The 22,947-nt window shown below is 45.9% G+C and overlaps 1 protein-coding gene across 2 annotated transcripts in view; it reads right to left on the bottom strand.

Moving 5' to 3' along the window:
* cdon (cell adhesion associated, oncogene regulated) overlaps window positions 1-18,882 on the bottom strand; it is a 31,495-nt gene extending 12,613 nt beyond the window's left edge. Inside the window, exons 1-7 of one of the 2 annotated variants that reach the window (XM_052078373.1) lie at window positions 18,444-18,882; window positions 6,028-6,166; window positions 4,036-4,314; window positions 2,743-2,889; window positions 2,521-2,664; window positions 1,293-1,586; window positions 930-1,202 (exon numbers count right to left, since the gene is read on the bottom strand). In XM_052078373.1, the coding sequence (XP_051934333.1) occupies window positions 930-1,202; window positions 1,293-1,586; window positions 2,521-2,664; window positions 2,743-2,889; window positions 4,036-4,314; window positions 6,028-6,100 (1,210 nt within the window). In that variant the 5' untranslated portion in view covers window positions 6,101-6,166; window positions 18,444-18,882. The remainder of the gene's footprint in view (window positions 1-929; window positions 1,203-1,292; window positions 1,587-2,520; window positions 2,665-2,742; window positions 2,890-4,035; window positions 4,315-6,027; window positions 6,167-18,443) is intronic. The other variant, XM_052078372.1, reaches the window with a different exon arrangement.
* Window positions 18,883-22,947: the final 4,065 nt, after the last annotated feature.

The raw sequence follows: 22,947 nt of genomic DNA, 5'->3' as shown, positions 1-22,947 counted from the left end.
AGCGGAAACACAACGCAGGGATGGAAAGAGGAGTGGATGGAGGGGGTGGGAGGACGTAAATACAAGGCGGTTGTGTAGCACGTTGACAGCCGGGTGGTCTGCTCCCAGTGCTAACCCTTCACAGCTACTCCTCGCATTCCAGCGTCCGCGGGGGCTTATCCCCGGGCGGCATGCACAAAGCTCACTCTCACCATCCAGCTCGGGGAAAAGGAGGGCGGCCTTGGCGCAACACAACTCCACCCCCACCGCCCGCCCCCACCAAGCGTGAGTACTGCCTCCAGACATGGATGGCTTAACTCTTTACTGCGCAGCCTCGACTCAGATGTTTACTTTCGCCGAGTACGTCACTCTACAAGTGGCCTGAAGTAACTCTGAACACGCAATTGGAGGCTTTTGGAGTCTTAGCAGCATTCATATAAACCCAAAAGTCACCCAAATAAAATGTTGTTTGTGAGTGACATGGAAGTGAGCAAATGAGGATATACATTCATTCATTCATTCATTCATTCATTCATTCATTCATCTTCCGTACCGCTTGATCCTCACTAGGGTCGCGGGGGGTGCTGGAGCCCATCCCAGCCGTCTCCGGGCAGTAGGCGGGGGACACCCTGAATCGGTTGCCAGCCAATCGCAGGGCACACAGAAACAAACAACCATTCGCACTCACACTCACACCTAGGGACAATTTAGAGTGTTCAATCAGCCTGCCATGCATATTTTTGGAATGTGGGAGGAAACCGGAGCACCCGGAGAAAACCCACGCAGGCCCGGGGAGAACATGCAAACTCCACACACGGAGGCCGGAGCTGGAATCGAACCCGGTACCTCTGCACTGTGAAGCCGACGTGCTAACCACTGGACTACCGGGCCGCCATTGGACTATATTATATAGGAATACTATTTTTTTTTTTCCGAGATGATTGACATACCCGACTGCACTCTCAGCATTCCCAACGACTGCGCCGACCCGATGCCATTGTCCAGCAGACATTGGTACACGCCTTGGTCCCGCGGCACCACATCCGCAATGACGAGCTGGCCCCCGGAGATTCGGATCCGGTGCGAGGCGGCCACGGGCTTGGCGTTGAACAGCCAGGTGACGTTGGGGGCGGGGTTGCCGGCGGCCACGCAGCTGAAATGGGCACTGGAGCCGAGAGAGGCCTGCTGGAGGTCAACGAGGCCCTCCAAGATGGCCGCAGGTTCTGCACGGAGGGGAAGATTCCCATCAGACTTTTAGGAGAATGCTTTCTCAAAATCAAGATCCGCGATTCAAAACTTGAGAGCCCTCTCACCGAGAACATTGACGTTGTAGTTGGCGCTCATCACCGTCCCTTGCTCGCCTTCAGCAGCACAAACGTATACTCCGATGTCCTCCGTCGTCACGGAGACAATTTCTAAATTGCCATGCAGGTGTCGCAGCGAATGCCCCAGTTCGACTCGCTCGCCATTCTTGAACCATGTGGACGACGGCGCCGGACTTCCGGAAACCACGCACTCCAGCGTGTACAATTGAGACCGCAGCAGTGTCACATTCTTGGGGGTGGTGGGGTAAACTATCCGCACCGGAGAGGAGGAGGAGTTTGCATCTAAATAGAATAGAATAAGCCGGCATTAATTTCGTAATGAGGAAACTTCATAACACGGAAGGGAATTTGATTTGCGCTGTGAATTATATCATTATGCTAATTCATAAAATAAACTACAAACTAAAAATAAATTACAATCAATGAAGATGAATTCTCCCCGGGCTTGTGTGGGTTTTCTCCGGGTGCTCCGGTTTCCCACCACATTCCAAAAACATGCGTGGCAGGCTAATTGAACACTCTAAATTGTCCCCAAGTGTGAGTGTGAGTGCGAATGGTTGTTCGTTTCTGTGTGCCCTGCGATTGGCTGGCAACCGATTCAGGGTGTCCCCCGCCTACTGCCCGAAGACAGCTGGGATAGGCTCCAGCACCCCCTGCGACGATCAAGCGGCTCGGAAGATGAATGAATGAATGAATGAATGAATGAATATGATTCATTCATTCATTCATCTTCCGAGCCGCTTGATCCTCACTAGGGTCGCGGGGGTGCTGGAGCCTATCCCAGCTGTCTTCGGGCAGCAGGCGGGGGACGCCCCGAATTGGTTGCCAGCCAATCACAGGGCACACAGAGACGAACAACCATCCACGCTCACACTCACACCTAGGGACAATTTCAGAGAGTTCAATCAGCCTTCCACGCATATTTTTGGAATGTGGGAGGAAACCGGAGCACCCGGAGAAAACCCACGCAGGCCCGGGGAGAACATGCAAACTCCACACAGGGAGGCCGGAGCTGGAATCGAACCCGGTACCGCTGCACTGTGAAGCCGACATCCAAACAACTGGACTACCGGGCCGCCCTAATACAGTATATATAATACCATACAAAGCTAAGCTAAAAAAAAAAGCAGCAAGAACAGTCAGTGGGCTTGTACAGTATGTATGACCAAAAACAAAAAAATATATATAATAATTGTTTTATTCCAACGAGACTTACGTCTGACAGAGATTTTGGTCCCGTGGGTCTGCATGACGGTTTCGCCCGTGACAGGATTGTACGAGCCACACTTGTAGACGCCTTGATGCCGCGGCGAAACGGACGGGATCTGCAGGTTGCCGGACGGAACGACTAAATAGTCGTCTAAAAAGAGAGACAATCCAGCTATTGGAAAAACAAGTTGGAATTTGACTTAAAAGAAAACATGTCGGCGAGAAGAACCTGAGGACGACTCCACGCGCTCGCCTCTCACTCGTAGCCTGGGCAAGGCCGTCGGCACGCTAGTGGGTAGAGGACACTCGATGATTGCCGCGTCACCTTCGTGGACGGACAGCGAGCGCCGCCGGCTGTATTTGTACTCGGAGATTTCTGCATGGCCCAACGGAGAGGGAAGGTTAGGAAGTGGCAAGTGCTCGTTATGACTGGGGAAAGGAAAACCCAAAGGCTCATTAAGGATGTCGGAACCCCTTCTGCTTCCTTCCCGTGGCCGCTCAGCGGCAGGCGTCCTCGCCCCTTTACAAAAAGAACTTCCTGGCTCGCCTCGCTGCTTTTCATGCAGTGGCGGGAAGGAACAAATTACAAATACTTTGCAAGTTAAGTAGAGTCTTCAAGTATCTGTACTTTACTTAAATATAGTAGTACGCCGTCTTCTAGCGTGAGGGTGGGGGGGGATCCGCCTGAAAGGGGATCTAGAACCCCCACCGTCCGTCGGCAGAAAAATTTCAGGTGCCTGCAAAATGTATATTTTTTATATTTATTATTATTATAATTATTATTATTAATTCATAAATCATTATTAATTATTATATAATTGATGACCACCGCAATTACACATACATTTATTCATTCATTCATTCATCTTCCAAGCCGCTTGATCCTCACTAGGGTCGCGGGGGTGCTGGAGCCTATCCCAGCTGTCTTCGGGCAGTAGGCGGGGGACACCCTGAATCGGTTGCCAGCCAATCACAGGGCACACAGAGACGAACAACCATTCGCACTCACACGCGCACGTAGGGACAATTTAGAGTGTTCAATCAGCCTGCCATGCATATCTTTGGAATGTGGGAGGAAACCGGAGCACCCGGAGAAAACCCACGCAGGCCCGGGGAGAACATGCAAACTCCACACAGGGAGGCCGGAGCTGGAATCGAACCCGGTACCTCTGCACTGTGAAGCCGACGTGCTAACCACTGGACTACCGGGCCGCCCACATACATTTATTTATGTATTTATTTAACTGTCTATACGGCCACTGAGTGTTTCCAAATTAAAAATAAAGAAATAATTTAAAAATATTTTACAATATTGCAAAAAATATCCGAAAAAAACATCTGCGCATAGGTGAATATGGCGGTGCCAAACTGAAAATCAGTTTTGTTGTTGTCGTTTTTTTTTAACTTTTACTTAAGTACAAGAGTTGACTCAGGTCTTTGGCTTTTAACACGGGTATCGTTGTTCTACGGTACTCAAGTACAACATGTGCTTTACCAAGAGTGGAAAGAAAAGTGCACATACCTGCCAGGTCTACCCGCGCATACCGGCTAGCGACAGCCAGCCCGTTGTCCAAGCTTGCCACGCACTGGTAGGCGCCGACGTGGGCACGTTGCAAGGAGGCGATGGTGAGCGTCCCGCCATTCAACTCCACGCCAGGGAGGGTGTCGACGCGCAGGGGTGCGCCCCGGAAGCGCCAGGACAGCGTCGCCGACAGGGGGTCGGCGGCGCAGCGTAGGCGAGCCGGCAAACCCGGACTTTGCACCAATGAGGCGGGCTCGGAGCGGAAAGACGGATATTGAACTGAGGAGGGAAAGAGAGTGGATGATGAGTGGAGGGAGTAAAACCACGTCGCTGGTACTCGGTAAATCCTGACGTGATGGGCGAGTAGGCAAGTCGGCCTGCGTCAGATTCAGAAATAGACATCAGAAGAAGAGCAAGTTAACACTTAGGAGCCATAAGGGGTTCTCAAACTGGGGTCACCGGACCCGCAGGTGTGCACAAGTTGGGGGTCTGCAAAATAATACGATTTTATAAGCAGCCAATAAAACAAACATTAAATCAATGACTCCTTCCTATGAACAAATTAGAAGCTCTGATAAGTTTGTGGCATTGATTACAACATTTTTCTTTCTTTTTTTTTCCATTTTAATTTTTCATTTCGGGGTCATAGTCAAGGTTTTGTTGCGATTATCAGGTCAAGTCAATTCAAGTACAACTTTATTGTCAAATGTGATGTATGTGCTACATACAGCAAATTGATGTTTTGATGAAATCCAATCAACACAAGGCACTGAAAAAGGCACTGCCCTTTTAGGTAATAATTTTTTTAATTGTGCTGATTTATTGATTTATTAATATTATTATTATTATTGATTTATCTATCCATCCATCCATGAACTCTATGAGGTTAACAAGTGGAAATGAGAATTGTACCGCTTAGTGTCGACGTGGTTAAGGAGTCTGCTCAAAAAAAACAAAAAAAAAAAACAAATGTCAGTTAAGATGGAAGTCACATGCCCTCGTCAAGGTTGCACCGCTATGTCCAAAGCACACAAAGACACGAGTGGGAGGTTTTGCTTTGCCGCCGTGAAAGTAAGAAACTTCCAAGTTGAAACTCAGCAAGTACAACTGGAAATGGCGGTTGTCAAATTTGGAATTAAACTAAACTTTGGGAGGAAAACGTACGTATATTAAGTCACGTCACATGTTTCGTAATTGCGAGGCTCTCAGCTACTCGCTCCTCAGAACACGAAATGCTACACGCCGCCAGATTTGTTGCCGGAAAACATGAGTCCATAGCGACAAATGTCCATGCGGAAACACAAAAGTGGACAAGCATTGTTTCTAGATGCCGCAAACATGGATTTTAAAGTTATTGAAAAGATTCAAGGCATGCATCTTTGTTTTGACCAATTTTTGTGGTTGACACAACCCAGTTGGTTGACATTTTTTCCCCAGCCCAAGAAATGATGAACATTTTTCCTCGACCACAGCGGGCTCCCGAATACTCAACCTCGGCACCATTTGTGGATTTAATTTCAATTTTTGCTTTTGATTTGTTGCAATTTTCAAGGGAAATATTTATTCGAGATTCTTTTGTCAAATACGTCTTACTTTTTTTTTTTTAATGCAACTGAATGGTTAATTATACACACATTTAAGATGCAGGACAGTTCCTCAGTAATGTAAACATTTTGTGTGGGTTGATTTTTGTGAAAAACATGCACGTGAACGGTAACTTTTATCCAAGAGAGTCTTATATAAAGTTATAAAATTATAAAATTTATGATGAAAATTGGAATGCATTAAGAGCACATATGGATGTATTTTGTCCAGATTGAAAATTGAATTTTTGTCGTACGTGTGGTTAGGAAGTCTGTGGTCCTATGTGTCACGCCTTCCCCTCCTGATGAAAAATTGTGGCCCCCCTCCATCATTTGAGGCAGACCGAGAAACAGCGGGATACACAGACAGACAGCTAGCTAGATCGTCTTATAACCAAAGGTAACTGACGTGTGCAGCCGAAGAGCAGGGCGTGGCTAAGACACAGCAGAGCGCACAGGAGTACCCTGAGGCCATCGTCCATGGCGCCTCGGACCCCTGCCGGCAGCCGTGATCGGCCGGTGCGCACGCCCTCCTCCGATTGGCCAACCTGGAAGAAGAGGAGGAGCATAGAAAAACAAAAAGACATCAGACACCAGCTTGCAGCCACGGCGACGAAAGGAGACAATGGAGAGCATCTCTCTAATCTTCACGTGGCACCACTTGACCTCCTTTGCGGGCTCTGCGGCAAGGACATCAACAGTTTTTCCACTTGGGGCCACGACCAGGAAAAAAAAAAAATACAAGAAAGAGAGGGGCCCACTTCACTTTGTGTTTATCAAACATCCATCATCCATTTTGTGATGTAGGAGATGAATTTGGGTGGCGGGCGCAGTCCAGGGTGGGCTGGTCGTCAGCCAATCACAGGACAAGAGAAAAAAAATAGCTCTGAATGATTTTGAAAAAGAAAAAACAAGGGGAGATTTGGAATCTGTGTTAAAACATTTTTAACCTTGAAGTTTATGTATCTCAAGGCTCCAATGTACTTCCTTGGCACCAATCTCAATTGAGGGAGTGTCGGCCACTCTCTATGTCACTCTCATATCACAGTGTTCTGCGTCCCCATAGGTTCACTCTAGCCTGACGTCCCCCAGCGGTCCTGGCTTGACCAGCCCCAAAAAATGGGGCATAATAAGAAGCATTGCTCCTTTTCAAGCAGCCCCCACCCACATCTCCTCCTCCTTCTCCTTATCCTCTGCTTTCCAAGGGTAATCCAGGGCCAGGGCTTTGATCCCGGGGGTTCCTGCTCGGTAACCTGGTCTTGAGCACCACAATGGCCGCCCAGCTGTGATATTGATGCCAATGCTTCAGCGGAAGAGCCAAGCCGAGGAGGCAAATTAAAAAGATGACGAGTGTCGGGATGGGGGTCCTACAGGGAGTGGGAAGGGGGGGTGAAAGCTCAGCTAAGGCAATTGTTGGTATGCTACATAAAAGCTGCTTCTGGCAAAATGTAGACTATTCAGTATCAATATTGTTGGACTGATTTGAAAGTAATTTTGTAAGTGATAGTACAATATTACAATCAAACACAACAAGACAGTTTTGCAAACGCACACACACACACACACACACACATTCTTGGAATAACAGGTGTAGAAGTGCTTAAACCAACAATGAAAGCACTAAAGGCAACGTAGTTGGAATTTCAGCGTGCTACTGTGCAATCTGGCTTGAAGAATACACGATGCCGTCTCACATCAAAACCCACATTGCCACACCACATGCTGCGACAGGCCCCCAGCTTGCTGGCTTCATGATATATAATTACAATAATAAGACACGAGGGGCCTACAAAACATGCCACCGCTAACATCGTCCCTGTACTGCACACCGTGAGTGGGAAAAGTATGGCCCGTTATGTTCTTTAGTGTGGCCCACCGAGCATTTGTTATATCCAGACGACTATAATATTTGTTGCAATAATGTAGCCCTTTTTTTTTCATCAAATTGGTCAATTAAAATGTGTATTCATTGTTTATGTTTCTATTCATTGATGTCCTTAAATTTCAGTCAAACTACATATATTTTTTATTACTCCATCGGCAAATGGCCAGGCCATTCTGTCAGTTTTAAGAAATCCAAAAGTGGCCCTTGAGCACAAAAAAATTGCACCGGGCCTGCGCTATATGATAACCGCCTTCCGTTTCTGAGAGCGCTATGGCGACAGGTCGCCCTTGTGTAAACACACACACAGCTGCATATCGGGCCGTCCATCTGGCGCTGCGAAGGAAACGCACGAGGGCATCCATCTTCCCGCCTATCTGGTTGACTTTTCTCTGATATCCGTCACCATGAAGACACATACACACAACACCACTAGGATATCTGGTGTCAACCCCAAAATCCCATTAGCGAGGTTCCGACTGATGCTGGCGGCAACGCATGCTGAGGGTTAGGCAACCTGACCCGTCAAGACCGGCCATTTATACGGTAAAGCAGCAGTCAGGAATTGTTGTGTTTTGGTTCCAACTGTTGACAAGTGAATTCACTTTCTACCCACTGCGGCGAATATAAACCGTCACATTATTTCAACAAGAAGCGCTACTGGTCTACTGCAACTCTAGTTGCTGATAAAGCTAATGCTAACACAACAAAAGGGATATCTAGAGCGGCCCACCTTTAGTATAGAAAAGAAAGGAGCTCATAAAGCAACAATAGCAGCAAAAGTCATTTTGTTTTTCTTAAAACTATAAAACAGCAGTTTGATCCCTGTATGATCCCTGAAGAGTAATGTTAGCGTAAATGCTAAACACTAACACCACAGTAGATGTGTACAGAATGGTCCAAACACTATTATGGACTGAAAAAGCAGATGCTCTGGCATCACTAAGGTAACAAAAGAGTCACTTTATTTTATGACTAACACTAACTAATTTAATGGGCCAGATGTCTCCAAATACAGCATGTAACTCTGAAATGTAACTTTAGCATAAAGGCTAAGGTTAACACCAGAGGAGAAGCGTTCAGGCTGGTCTAAAAAGTATTTCAGACGGAGAAGCAAATGTTCTAGCATCTCTTTATCAGCAAAAGTCAGTTGATTTTTCTTACAATTTGCCAACAAACCCTAACTTACAAGATCCAATACAGTACAACTCTGAGGTATGCTAAGGGGTAACACCGCAGGAGATGTGTCCAGGCTGGACCACAAAGTACGAAAGAATTAAAGTAATGAAAATGAACCATTCCTTGTCAAAGAGACAGCACCTTCGATTCACTGTGCTGCGGAACTCCAACGTAGGCATGGCACCATCCATCCCCCCCGCCAGTGGATAAGAGGGAGCTAAGGTCCTGACACAGGAGAAAATAAACACACTGACAGGTTGCCCTCGGGGAAAGCAGAGGAGGAGCGGGGGTTCAAGTTTAGGGGGGGTGTTAGAGCACCTGCACAAACTCCTTAAAGCCCCATCAGCCCCCATGTGGGCCCAGCCCATATCGCTGTCTCATTGGGTAAACGGGGACAATAAAAGGCGATGCGGTGGAGCATCAAAGAGCCGCGGGGCAGAGGCAAAACAGGTCACAACTGGTGCTCTTAACTCCGCTTCACATGACGCCACAGCCGGGTGGAAGCCAACGACAAACAATGTGGGCCGGTGGAAATGAGATCAAATCTCCTAACCGCACTGGCACCGACACAGATACAAAAACCAAATCCAGACAATTGTAAGACGCAACTTGGTATTGAGGGAAAGGATAATGCAAGGATGATTTCAAGGTCACTCCTGGTATGGCGGTCGACTAATCTGACCTGCGAGCAGATGCCGACCAGCGGGCTATACCCCCGGACCTGCCCGCACTCGCCCCTCGGATTCGCGAAGGGAGTCTGCATTCCTCAACTCAACACAGAGGCAAAGCCAGCGGAAAGGACAGATGCAATGATGTGAGATAAATGCAAAAACAAGAAGACGGGAAGACGGAGAAGGGGATGAGGGTGCGGAGGGGTGAATATTTATCAAGCACCAGTTCCCCACAATCCCCTCCCGCCTCTCTTCAACACCATTTTTTTTAAAGCATCTCAGATATGGGCCCGCGTTCGTATCTACTCCTGCCAATAAACGCACCGATGATTTTGTCCCTATTGCAGTGCCACATTGACTTCCAAGTTTAACTCCAAGACCCAGTTCAGATAAAGTGTCAGTGATGTTAGCAGTTAGAGTCATGTCGGCCAGTAAGTTTGCGTGTGAGCATTTGAGAGTCGACAACTAAGGCGGCGCAAGGGTGACAGCGAGGTCAGGTGGGTCCTCAGGGCCCAATAATACCACGGCCGTGAAGCCATGGCTGCGATGCAGGATCAAGAACGAAAAGCAAAGGCCTCAGAGAATCAGATAGTCGCATCCCACAAAGTCCTGTTGACCAAAGACATGCAGCCCCCCCACATCTATCATTTCCCTCCCCACACTAACACTTCCAAAACCTTTCCCAAAAGTGGCAGGACCGAGACTCGGGAGACCACGCAAATTCTACCCTGAGGCTTTTTGGCCGAGGGAGCGGAGAGGCTAAAGAAGGGGAGGAGGCTGGCGAGACCATAGCTGAGTGGTACAGTATGTCAGGCCGCTCTTAATTGGAGATTGTTCTGCAATGTCTCGTTTCCCTTGGGAATCTGTGAGGGGGGGGGGAGCAGGCCCAGTGGGAGGTACGCTCGTTTCCCAAGGTCCTCCAAGAGCCGGATTAGCCAACAGTGACGAAACTCAATAAGGGCCTCGGACACGGGGAAACGGATCCCAGAGTATCGCCGCCATACAAGGCCACCTCCGGACCTTTCGCAAAGTAACAAACAACCTAGCGCCTTTGTGGGAGCGCTTGGGGTCCCTTCCAGCTGACTTCACAGGCCTTTCAGCCCACAGCGGGACGCCTGCTCGGACCAAAAGGTAATTCCGATGTAAGAGAGGAATGCCCGAGTGGGCCCTCTTGCCCGTGGGGAGTGTTATAATACACCCCCGACATGTGCCAAGAGTCTAATTCCTTGAGCCAGGTGAGACATTCCTCCAAGGCAGCCTTGACTCCAGAGATGATGGGGAAAAGGCGTTGATGCAAGGGGAGGATCAAGTTTGCCAGAAAGTCCACTTTCAACGAGGGGAGTCGGAATCTGTTGTGTAGGGCATGCAGTGATCTGATCCAGCTGCCATCCCCCCCACCTCCCCCTTAACTCCCGACTCTCCTGGATTTCATCAGTGCACATGTCTCTGCGGCAACAAGCGGCAGACAACAGTCTCTGGTAAGCCTCCTCCTGATAGATCCGTGGCCGATGCCCAAAAAGGTTAAAAACAAATATTAGCAATGTGGGGAGGGGGGGGGGGGGGGGTAAAGAAAGTCGAAAGACAACTTATTATGGGAGGACCTTGTGAGAAATGGGCCTGTGACGTGGATTCATGGTGCGGGGGCGGGGGGGAGGGCGAAGATTTACAGGATGGGGAACCTGCTCTGCAAACGCTCCGGTCAGCCCGCCAGAACAAAAACAAACATTTGTAAAGAGGTTAAATATAATTAGTCTTCCTCACCGGCTCACAAATCTCTTGCAAAAACCCAAACAAACCAGCACCCAAAGACAAATATGCATTTCCAAACAGGGTGCGCAAATGCACCATATAGTTTGTCTAAATGTTTATCCTCATTGCTCTTGCGTGTTGCGCGCCAATCAGGAGATCGCAAAACAAACCGGCCGGCGTCAATAAACAGACGCATCAGCCGCGTCTTAGCTTCCTGGCACTGGTTCAGAATGTCTAAAAAGTCCAACATGTTTCAGTCGCGGCCAAGAATAACAAGAGTTCACAACAAGCGAAACGTAATAACAGAGAAGGCATGGTCTCGTGGAACGCATGCCATCTTTTGTAAGCCGCTACTGTGGGGATCTCAATAAACAACCGTAAAAGAATACAAAGAAGACGAGGTCAGAGACATGTTACAGTCATACGAAATACTCTACGGCAGAAGGCAGGACAAATCTTGGTCACTCGAATCGTGAACATTTTCACAGCATTTCATTTTTTCGTAGAAAATGATGACCCTTGGACAAAAACATCCTTTCGAACCAGTCGCCATTTGTTTCGGCCTTAATGTAGCCTGCCACCTTTCTCATTCTGCGTGAGACACTAGTTTATTTTGGAGTCAGAACAGGAAGCAAAGTTGTGACCAAATATCGCAGTTTGTACGATCGTCTAAAATCGCAACGACTAGCCTATTTAACAATTTTGAGAGTAATAGTTGTCTTTTGGAGTCCGCTGTCTGGTGTTTGCTGCCTGCTACTGTAAAGAAATGAAGGAGAGAAGACGCGAAGAATACGAAAAGCTATCCGAAACAAAAGAAGCATTTGTTGCAGTCACACGAAACATGGCGGAATGCGGCACGGCTCAAATTTTGGTCACTACTATTTATATTCATGACATATAAAAAGAGACCAGTCGAAAGGGATCAGAGTGAGTTTCCATCAGATTGGAAAAATTAGCACATCAATATCGGTAATATTACGCAATTTGGTAGCATAATAGAGAACTCGAGATGACAATCAATCGTTGTCATCTCTATTGCGGAATATTGGGCAAGAGGCCAATATTCCACAGATTGGTGCCAAACAACAATTGTTGCGTTGGGACCGTTACTCCCCTATCCAGCAGGCCGCCGGAACAAAAAAGTCCCTTCCAACCGTTAAGTCGCCAATGGCCGCGAGTTTTGGCCTGAATATAGTCTTGCTGGTCTCCGCCAAAACCAAAGTCAGATGTGACTCGCTGGCTCTCGAAACAGTTGAAATAGAAAACTGCGGTTTCTTGCAAAGAAAAAGGCAAAGTCAACTCGGTCGGGGCCTGCCGCCGAGGCATATTTAGTCGGCTCACTTACGGGAATCGCACAAACGCGAAGATGCTGAGGATGCAGGAACCTCGACCACCCCTGATAATAAGAATTTATTTTTTGTTTTGTTTTGTGTCAAAGATGGCCTTTTCGCTCACCCTGGTCTGGTCCTTGTGTCGCTTTGCAACATGTTCGATGCACATACGGCACATTGCAGCTCGCCAAAAGGAGCTCCTCCCTCAGATGGTTCCAAGTACATAATAAAGGGTATTTACAGTCACTTCAAATAGCGTGGCTTAAGGAGGGCGGTTTCACGCAGCTCAGACTAGCTTGCAGCCGGTTGAAGAAGACCCGGTTTGACATAGACTTCCACGATCGGTTCTTGAGTTGTGCGTTTGTGGTTTGCATCCCCCCTTATCGTTCTCGGTGTATATTTAGAGCAAGTCTGTATTTTCATGACACCAACAAGCAAAACCTCAGAGACGAAGCAGACCTTCGAGACGGGCCCGCATCCAGTCGGTACCGCCTCGCTCTCCCTGCCTCCCAGCGGCTGTTGCAGAACATCTGGTCCTGTTGTTTGAAAAAGGTTGCTTGTTTGCCTTCACTATCACTCCAGCCCATTTTCGCTTTTTTTTTCAAAAGCCATTACAGTAACCCCCTGCTGAGAGGCAAACTGTACGTAACTAACGCCCCTTTCAAAATGTGTATCATTGCCTATATTAACACTGTGAATCATAAATACTCTTCACAAGCTTGTCTCTTAGTTGAGAAAACGTCATACACAAATATTTGCTTGTCACTAATAACTGCACTACTTTCATATTCATATCGAGCTTTCACGGCATCGTCTGACATTTCCGAAAGAGCACAAAACTCGCGATAGGGGAGTTTTTCCAGAGATAAAACTTAAAGTACTTGAAGTCTCAAGTACTTAAGATTGGCTGGCAACCACTTGAGGGTGTAACCTCGCCTACTGCACGAAGAAAGCTGGGATAGGCTCCAGCACCGCGCCCGCGACCTTCGGAAGGATAAGGAGCTCAGGTAATGGATGGATTTTTCCTTACTTTCCAAGAGAGTTGAGTTTAAAAAGAAGCACCAACGTCTTTAACCCTTTCAGGGACAGCGGTTACTAGAATGGACAGCTTATCATGTTCGATAAGCTGTCCAGTGTAGGTTACAGGGGCACGAAAGGGTTGAATGTCTGAATCTCTATTCTGAAGGTGTGCCCTCACCAGGCAGCCATCACATGGACTCAAATTTGAGAATGGCTCTTCATTCTCAGTACTCCCCCCCTCTGCTCCTCCTGGCTGCTGGGTGTTGTCAATCAGCACCCGGAGGCTCCTTGATCATGAGGGCTGTTTGGCACAGCACCCACTATTCCCCTTCCCCGCCAGCTTCCACCCGGCAGGGGCCCCGGGCCCTTGATATACAGGCGCTGGTGTTAGCTAACAAGCAGCGCTCGGTAGAAAAGTTGAAGAGGTCAAAATGCAGCGAGGCTAAATTTGAATCATTTCGCCATTTAGGATTCAGAAGGCGATTTGGAGAGCCAGTCATTCTTTATGTCAAAATATTGTGACAGTGATGAATAAAAATAGGAGATTTATCGAATGCTTTTACGACTCTCAAGATTTCTCCGAGGGAGAGGTTAACTCAGTGACAGAATCAAGTGCGAGCTCAAATAAACAAGTGAGCCATGCTTTGATTTAGGCCCTCGATTTATAAACCGAGTTTCCCCCGTCTGGACACGAATTGCGGGCTGTATTCGTATGCTCTTTCTGAAACGCCATGTTAGCAGAGGAGAAGCCACATTTCACCACTTACTGACGGACCATATGGCTTCACAGAGAACAGAAATGTCATGGAAGATTCCAGCCGAGGTACACTACAGGCAAGCGAGCCTCCTTGTGGTGAAAATGGCAGAGTGGTAAACCTCTCAAGATGATGCAGCGAAAGGTCCAGATCGCAATTGGCAGTGGTGCTGATCAGCTGCTAATGGCTAGTTACTCAACACATACAGTAATGAAAGAGAAAGAAATATTTTGCAATAAATGTACTCTATTTATGAAAATGGTAATATGGTAGTGTATCTAAGCACATTTTTAGCATGATGTTTACATTTTTATTTTGTATTTTCACTTGGACTGTTCATCCAGAAATGTTGAATTTGATATTATATTCAAAATGGGAGTGAAATCCTTTGCAAGAGGCTTCCGGCTTCATTCTCCCTATCACCGTTCCTTCAACTGTGCTAACGAAACAAACTATAACAAGCAGCCTTTTTTCTAAACATTTTCATCTAGCTTGAATTAGCAGGCTACATAGTCAATTGGCGTAGCTAGCAAATTATTAACACGAATGGTAAGCAGCTAGTGTAATGGGATCCCACACCAGGCACGTTGTTGGCGTAACAAGCTAGCGTGATTAGCAAGTGACATATTTTGCTAGTGTGATGATACAGCAGGTAAAAGCTTTACAAATCCACTTTTATCTGCTTTACGATAAGTGAATGTGGGGGAGGGAGGTTAACGCTAATCGCGATCGCGCAGAGTACTACTACTTGTCCTTGTTGGTATGAGAGCCCAGCGGGTGGACGTTAACGGTCTTGCGTGGTTCTAATGTGCATGTGTGCCTGTGTGAGTTCGGAACCATTACACACTCCCATTGAAAATCGCCCACTTAACATAGCTCCGCTAAGGCAACATATGTTTGTCATTAGCGGGAACACTAATAGTCAAAAAGTGGATGTGCGCGCTCCTAATGGCATCGTTGTGCTTTGTTCCCGGCCTGTACGATAAGAGTCGGGCCGGCTAATGACTTATTAATGTCCCTCCGTAGAAACAAAAGACAGGATTCAGAAGGGCCTGCTAATAGACTTGTTACCATCGCAGCACTAAAAATACGACGGATAGTTTGATGATTTAAAAACGACAAGTTTATGCTGAATTTGACTTCGTCCACGCAGGGATTCCCCAAACTGTGGTGGGCACCCCCGGAGGTGTGAGAACTGTTTTATTTGCAAGTTTACATGACTTAAGAGTAGGCATTTCTCAGTCATTAATGGCAATGTTGATGTTTTTCAATTCTGAGGGCAAGTGCAAAGGAAAAGGAGGTGCACCAACTCAACAATCAAGGCGGAATGTTTGGGCAGAAACTCAAGTTATACAGGGGGGAAAAAAATAATCTGCAAGTTTGTGTAACTAAACATGATGACTTTAAGATCTATTTATGGGTTTGTTTTATAATATTTTTTCTTAGTTTTCGTATTTTGTTTTTAATGTGGTATGTTGGGATATTAAAGGGCTTGGCTTTAAAAGTTTTGGAAAGGCAGATCTATAGATGTACTGTTTGTCTGATAATAAATCTAACTATTTATCTAACTATTCCCAGCACTGATTCCTAAACAACGGTGTGGGGACATGCAGGGTGTGTGAACTGTTTTTTTTAATTTCTGGGTTCACATGACTAAACACGATGCCTTTCTCAGCTATTAGTGACAGCTATTAATACATCTGAATGTTTTTCTCGTTTTAAAGGTCTTTGCGGGGGAGATGAGGTGCACCAACTCAACAACAAAGATTCAAGGTGGGGGGTGGGGGGGAATAAAACCTGCAGGCTTGCGTGACTAAGCATGATGTCTTCATTGGTTATTAATGGCTTTGTTTTTACTTTTTTTTGTTTGGAAAATTTGTGAAAGGGGCATCTACAGCTTAGCTTTCTGTTTTATGAAAACCCTCATCTATGTGCCTATCTCTAGCAAGGATTCCCAAATTGTTGTGTTCGCAGCTCTACAGGTACATGAAAGGTGTTTTTAGTAAAGTTTCACATTGCCGTAACCAAACATGATGCATTTATTGATATATAAAGGTCTTTGGCTTTACTTTTCTTTTTTCTTTATGAAGATGTGTGCCCTCGTGATGCATAAGAAGCGGGTTTTGTTTATTTTCAGGTTTGCATGACTACACGTAATACCTTTATTGTCAAATAACGCCCCTGTTTTGATTTTTTGTTTTCGAGAACGTGCGTGGGACATAGGCGGTGCGCCAATTTGACAATGAAGACAGTAGGTGGGAATTTGTGCAACAACAGCAGTTGTAACGACATTTCAGGGGGAAGAAAATGAAATTAAACGTCGTAATGAGGATTTCCACGTGATTCCGCACGACAAAAGAGCAACTAGCCGATATCAGCGATCCCTGAAAGGATTTGAAAGGTGTCGGAAGTGTCTGCTGGTCGCCCATTGACACCACAAAGCAGCGGCCAGCATTTGAACTCTGAGGCGTTTTTTATGCGTGGGCAGCCATGTGTGTCGCAGTGACACTCCACTCTCATTGGATCCTTTGTTCCCAATCACTTCTTTGGAGTGTTCAGTTTACTGACAAAAAAAAAAAAAAAAAATGAATAATACATGAAACTGGATGGCCATTCATCAATTATCCGGCAACGTACTTAAACTGCAACAGTCATGATGTGAATGTGACATAATAATCAGTGACAAGAAAAAAAAAACAAGTGAATGCATTATTGATGACTGATTCGGGAACAGATGTCAAACTGAAGGCCCCGTGGCCATAATTACCTTAAATTAGTGTTAAGAATTATGTAAATCAGACGTACAGTAAATATATGATAAGTATTGTTTATATGCATATGGATTTACAGTTGAAATCGTCCCTTTTTGTGGAATGTTTAACAAAAATCGACTTTTATTCGTGCAGATTTGACCTTAAACGCAATCAAATGTGGTCTTTGGACATAAAATCACGTCACACGCTCGATTTAAAACAATCAAACCTCTGAGCTGAGAGAGAAACTCAAAATGTTTTAGCAGTAGATTTAATGTGGCGGAAATATGGCTCCCCAAAGTGTAACTGTAAGTTTTCTTTTGGTACAAAGTGATGATTCAACGCTCCATGTTTGGACTTTTTTTTCCAATGTTGTTGACACCGGCACGCCAACTGAGGATATAATAATTTTTAGACATGCTCTCTGGATCAAAAATACTTTCTTCTGCGTCTCAGTCACCTGGAGGTGCCTCGTAAGTAGTTGTGTAGTAATCCAATGTCAATGTGAGAAGCTAAAAATGTTTTTGTCTGCGTGCTTATGTTTTTAAAATGTCTTATTTCATCATACATATGAACACCTGTGTTGAATCATTGTAATGGTATTTAAAGTCCCGATACAAACCAAAAGTTGTAAAAATATCACGGTTAAGGGTAAAGTATGAGCCTTAATGGAGACTTCTTCTTACTTTTTCTTTTCTGATTGATATAAAAATGATTTAGTAGATATAAACACATAACGGGGTAGGACTAGATAAGTTTTTTTACTTCATCCTACTCCCTTGAACATAATAACTGTGTTGAATGAAGACTGATTTCTTTCTTTTTACTTTTTTATCTACCTTATTTTCTGTCAAATTATTACTGTATATGTTTTATGTTCAATAAACAAACAAACAAACAAAAAAAGTAATTTTAACCTTATAATTTCAGTTGATCCTCAAATTATATGTTCAGGCTTCTTCTCTACATATTTCCTTATCTTCCTCAGTTTACCTAAAATGGTAAATAATAGGGGGAAAAATAAGATTCAACACAAAAGCTGCCCAATGTTCATTTTAAAATCCAGTCATAAATCTTTTCAACCAACCGGATCCATGCTCCGGTATTTGTCAGAATTTTCCCGGGCCTTCAATGTGCATTGTCCGGCCACTTAGCGACCACGCTCCCGTCACTGAGGCATGCCTTTCCCGGGCCTCATCTAAACTATGCCCGTGCCTGAGTGAACCTTCCAAGGCCATAGCAAACATTCACCGCTTCGCTCACTCAACAACGCTTCCATAGAACCTCTCTTTTAACTTTCTTTAGCTCTCGGTAAGTCTTCGTCGGCCACTTAGAGAGTTTTCCCCCGGCGGCTCTCCGAACCTCAGACTTCCATTTCGCAACACTCTCCGGTCACTCAGCAAGCCTTGCCCGGCTGTTGTCCCAACTTTTCTGCTAGCCAGACGGCCATCCAGTCATTCGGGCCCCCCACTACCAGTGCCTTACCTCTATTCCAGAAGCACTGGTTGCCGGGGGATGTATCAGCAGCCAAACGCATTCTCACGGGGGAAAATCCACGCGGGGCCCTCCATTCCACGCGGGCGACACGGAGACCACCGCACCGGTGACTGTGGAGCCTCTCAGCTCCGCGGAAGAGTCCCCAGCTCCGGGGCTAGAATGTGACAAATGACGAAATTGGAAGGGGGGAAAGCCGTAACTGGTGGTGGACGCTGGAGCACTTTTCACTAGTTATTCCACTGCGCGTATTAAAAAAAAACACTTTGTTGGCGACACACGGTCGGTCACTTGTCAGGAGTCGCTGAGCGGAGGCGGTCTTCCGCTATACTCGCACCTCTGGAGCCAGTGTCGAGTACCTCCGTGGATCATAGCAGCAGCGGCTAGGCTGGAATGTCCCAGCCCCGCTCGCACGTTGCTCCCACTAGGAGGAGGAGGGAGGAAGGACAGTGGGACGTTGGGAGGCGGGGACAGGAGGTGGAATCTTGGAAGACGACAGCGAGGAGGAGGCCGAGGACGGAGTCTGTTGCCCGCATGGATTGTATGTCTTAACGTTTGCCAATGTGACCTACTTCACAAAACGTCACCAAGTTGACTTAGATCATAGGTGTCAAACTCAGGTCCTGGAGGGCCGCTGTGGTGCATGTTTTCCAAGTCTCCCTCAAATGATCAGATCATCAGCAAGCTCTGCGCAAGCCTGACATTGAACCTGTTCATTTGAAGATGGACTGTAATTCATCAATCTTAGTGGATACTTTGGTGTCATCACAAACGTTTTTGCTGAAGGCCCTGATCCTTAACACCTGCATAACGTTTTGCAAATATAATTTGAAATGATCGGAAACCAATTGCATGCCATTTAATTGTTCAAATGTAAGTATATACTGTATACACAAGTACGTTTGCACTAATATGTACAAATACGTACGTACAAGTACATATGTTTGTACGCGCAAGTCCGTATGTATGTACCTGTATGTAAGTGTGTATGTATGGTGCATCTAATAACTTCTTCCAACAAATTATTGTCATTATTATCATTATTGTATTATAGTGATATTCATGAATTTGTTTCCATTGAAAATATTTTACTGAAAAATAACTAATATAGGAAGTATTATTATGTATAATAATTCGTGTTCTTATTTGCATGAAATTTATTCACATTCATTTATTTCTATAAATTAAATCGATATATTAATTCAAAAATCTTTTTCATGTCGTTGTATTTTTCAATTGTTATAAATGTGTTATTAATGAACTAATGTAATCGGATGGATTTATTTATATTAATTTAAAATCTACTATATATGAAACAACAATGTGGTATTCTTATCATTTTATAATTTAATATTTTGTGTGTAGTTTAATCCTGACTGCACATGTGGTATGTCATATATCAAAATGGTGAAGTAACTAAATTTCTATTCAAATATCTATTTATATTACTTTACTGGTGTTATAATGTTATTATGATTAATAAACCATTATGATCATCATCACACACTGAAGGCCGATTTTCCACTTTGTGATTGTTCGGACTTAAATAGTCGTTAAAAGTGTGGAAAAATCTCCAGTCATTTGCATCATCAAAAAAACACACAATCAAATAGTGTTCTTGACTGGGCTCATTAAATATGGGGGTGTGGTGGGTCAGGTTTTGGCACCGCAGTGCGACTGAATGTTGGTCGAAGGGGGATGTGACACAAGCATGTGTTGTAAATATGAACATGAGTCAACAACATGATCACAGAGGCCATTACACGTCGCAGACGGCAGGTGCAGCCTCGGTAGGTCCAAAGGCAACAGAACAGCAAAGGTCTCACGGAAAGAGAAAGAGACGAGAAACAGCAAAGGAGGAGGTAGAATACTTCCATTTGCCCGTATTCTGTCATGATCCCACTGCTGTGGCAACCAAACTAAACAGGATTTGACCTCAGTCCATAAACCTTCTGCAACAGGCTTCATGTGCCTAAGAAGAAACCTGCTTAATTTAAAAATACAGTAGTTGAAGTCGAATCCGTGTATTTACCTTTCCATTTGTCCACTTTTCACGTGGGACTTGACTCAAGCGGGTCTTAGCTGGTATTTAAGCTTCATGTTGGTCATGCATTTGGCTAAGAAGATAAAATAATCGACGATCTGGAAAATCATTCAAAATGTGATATGTTTGTCTGGTGAATGCAAGTACAGCTACTGAGCGCATATTGTACAGTGGACCCGACGCCATTGTGACACTAGCTCACCCGTGACCATGGCATATTTTTTTTTCTGTGGTAAATATTTAGGGGGGGGGCGGCCCGGTAGTCCAGTGGTTAGCACGTCGGCTTCACAGTGCAGAGGTACCGGGTTCGATTCCAGCTCCGGCTTCCCTGTGTGGAGTTTGCATGTTCTCCCCGGGCTTGCGTGGGTTTTCTCCGGGTGCTCCGGTTTCCTCCCACATTCCAAAAATATGCATGGCAGGCTGATTGAACACTCTAAATTGTCCTTAGGTGTGAGTGTGAGCGTGGATGGTTGTTCGTCTATGTGTGCCCTGCAATTGGCTGGCAACCGATTCAGGGTGTCCCCCGCCTACTGCCCGGAGACGGCTGGGATGGGCTCCAGCACCCCCCGCGACCCTAGTGAGATGAGATGAGAAATATTTAGGGGGCCACACAGCGGATTTGGGTCTACTTCCCAGTTCTGAGGCTCTGGGCTCAAGTCTGGCACGAGGAATAATCTAAATCTACGCAGGGGTGGGAAAGACTATGTTTTGGTATTTTTGCAGACCCGTCTAAGCCAGCACAAAAAAAAGGGGGTGGGGGGGGCTATGCGCCATTGTGGGTGTAAAGGGAGCAATTAATGAATCAGTGCCAGTGGAAGAAGCCTCTCTCATTTCCTTCAAATTTTTTAATGGTTTTACAAGGAACTGCAAGCAGATGAAATAAAGTTGGTTATAGGGAGATCGCAGATCTGTGAAGTGGACACTTGGAGACCACCTTTCCCCTGGATTGTACGTGTCCTTGTGACAATACTTATATGGTTTCAGCAGGCGAAAAATGTACTTTCAGCCACCAAAATGTCAGGTGTGCCGAACGCACCTCAGAGGAAAAACCTTCCAGTCCACCAGATTGCCCAGCTTGGCGCAAAGAGATGAACCAAATTCCTCTCTCCCAAACTCAGATGGGATAAACTTCAGCTCACCCGTGACCCTGAACACGATTTTTTTTCCTACGATTCATTAAAGGAAGTTTCCACAAAACATGAGCAGCCATTATCAACTAGTTTGTAGTGGCTTACGAGTGGGGCGTGTTTTATGAGAGCTCCATCTTTTCGTCCCTCTCTCGGTGTGACGGGCCGCTTGGAGACGTCTGAAGTTTGGGGGAATGAGGGGGTGGTGGTGATTGGACACAGTCGCATGTGAAAGGCCAGAGAGTCCACGGGGGAGCGGGGGTCCGCACACAAAGGGCCAAGGAGGGGCCAGCCGTGCAGGAGGGGCCACCTCTGGGAACCAAAGCTGACAGCATAAACACCGCCCTCACCCTCAACTCACCCCCCCGCAATCTCAGCGGTATTTACTCACGTATGTGTGCTGGGACCTCTGACCCACATTTAACTGATAGGAGGCTTGTTTGGTCCATGTCAACAGATTACAACACTTTCATGTTGCGTTTGAGGACTTCTGGGAAAACAGAAACATCTCAAACATGAATCAATTTTTCGTAATCACATGCCTGTACTCCCAAACTAATTTCCTCTTTGGATCGTCCACTTGTGTGGCCGCTTTAGAGTGCCTCGTTATCACCCATGAGTGCATGCATGTCACAGAGAGAAAGGTGGACGAAAAAGGAGCAGGAAAATGTCTGACATGACAGCCTGCATCCGAACAGGGGATTCAAACTCGTCTTGTGGTTTTAGAGCGCCTCGTTCGCAGCCATGGGTGCACGTCTCAACAAGACAGACAAGTAGAGATGTGGAAAAAACAAGTCTGACATGACAGCCAGTCCGTAGACAAGGTATTCGAGCTGTTTAGAGCGCCTTGTTCTCCGCCCTGAGTGCACGCCATGGAGAGAAAGGTTGGCAAACGGGGCGGGCAGGAGTCAGATATGACAGCAAGCGTGCAGGCAGGGGTTTTGTGTTGTGCGGCCACTTTAGAGCGCCTCGTTGTCAGCCAAATTTGAACCTTGAACCTTAAATGTGCTGACCACGACACAACCACGCTTCCCCGATGATTACTGTTTGTCACACAAGTTCCAATTCAACCACATTCTTGTTTCATAACCATGCATGACCTGTGAAGTACCGGTAATTATTTTTACTATCAACTCATTCACTCCCAAAGACGTTTTTAAACGTCTTTTCAGACTCGGTCCAGAATTGATTGGTACTGAATAAGTTAAGAAGTGCTAAGCGCGATGTAAATCATCGATCTTTGTCATTCATCATTAAAGTTGGGATTTGTTTTACATTTTAAGACTGCTGGCAGCATACACGAGTCCATTTGAGGTTCTTGTGG

The sequence above is a fragment of the Hippocampus zosterae genome, chromosome 10 (genome assembly GCF_025434085.1).
Source record: "Hippocampus zosterae strain Florida chromosome 10, ASM2543408v3, whole genome shotgun sequence".
In the NCBI taxonomy this organism is placed as follows: Eukaryota; Metazoa; Chordata; class Actinopteri; order Syngnathiformes; family Syngnathidae; genus Hippocampus; species Hippocampus zosterae.
The sequence above is the reverse complement of the archived record's forward strand: the minus strand, read 5'-3'. Positions and strand labels throughout refer to the sequence as shown.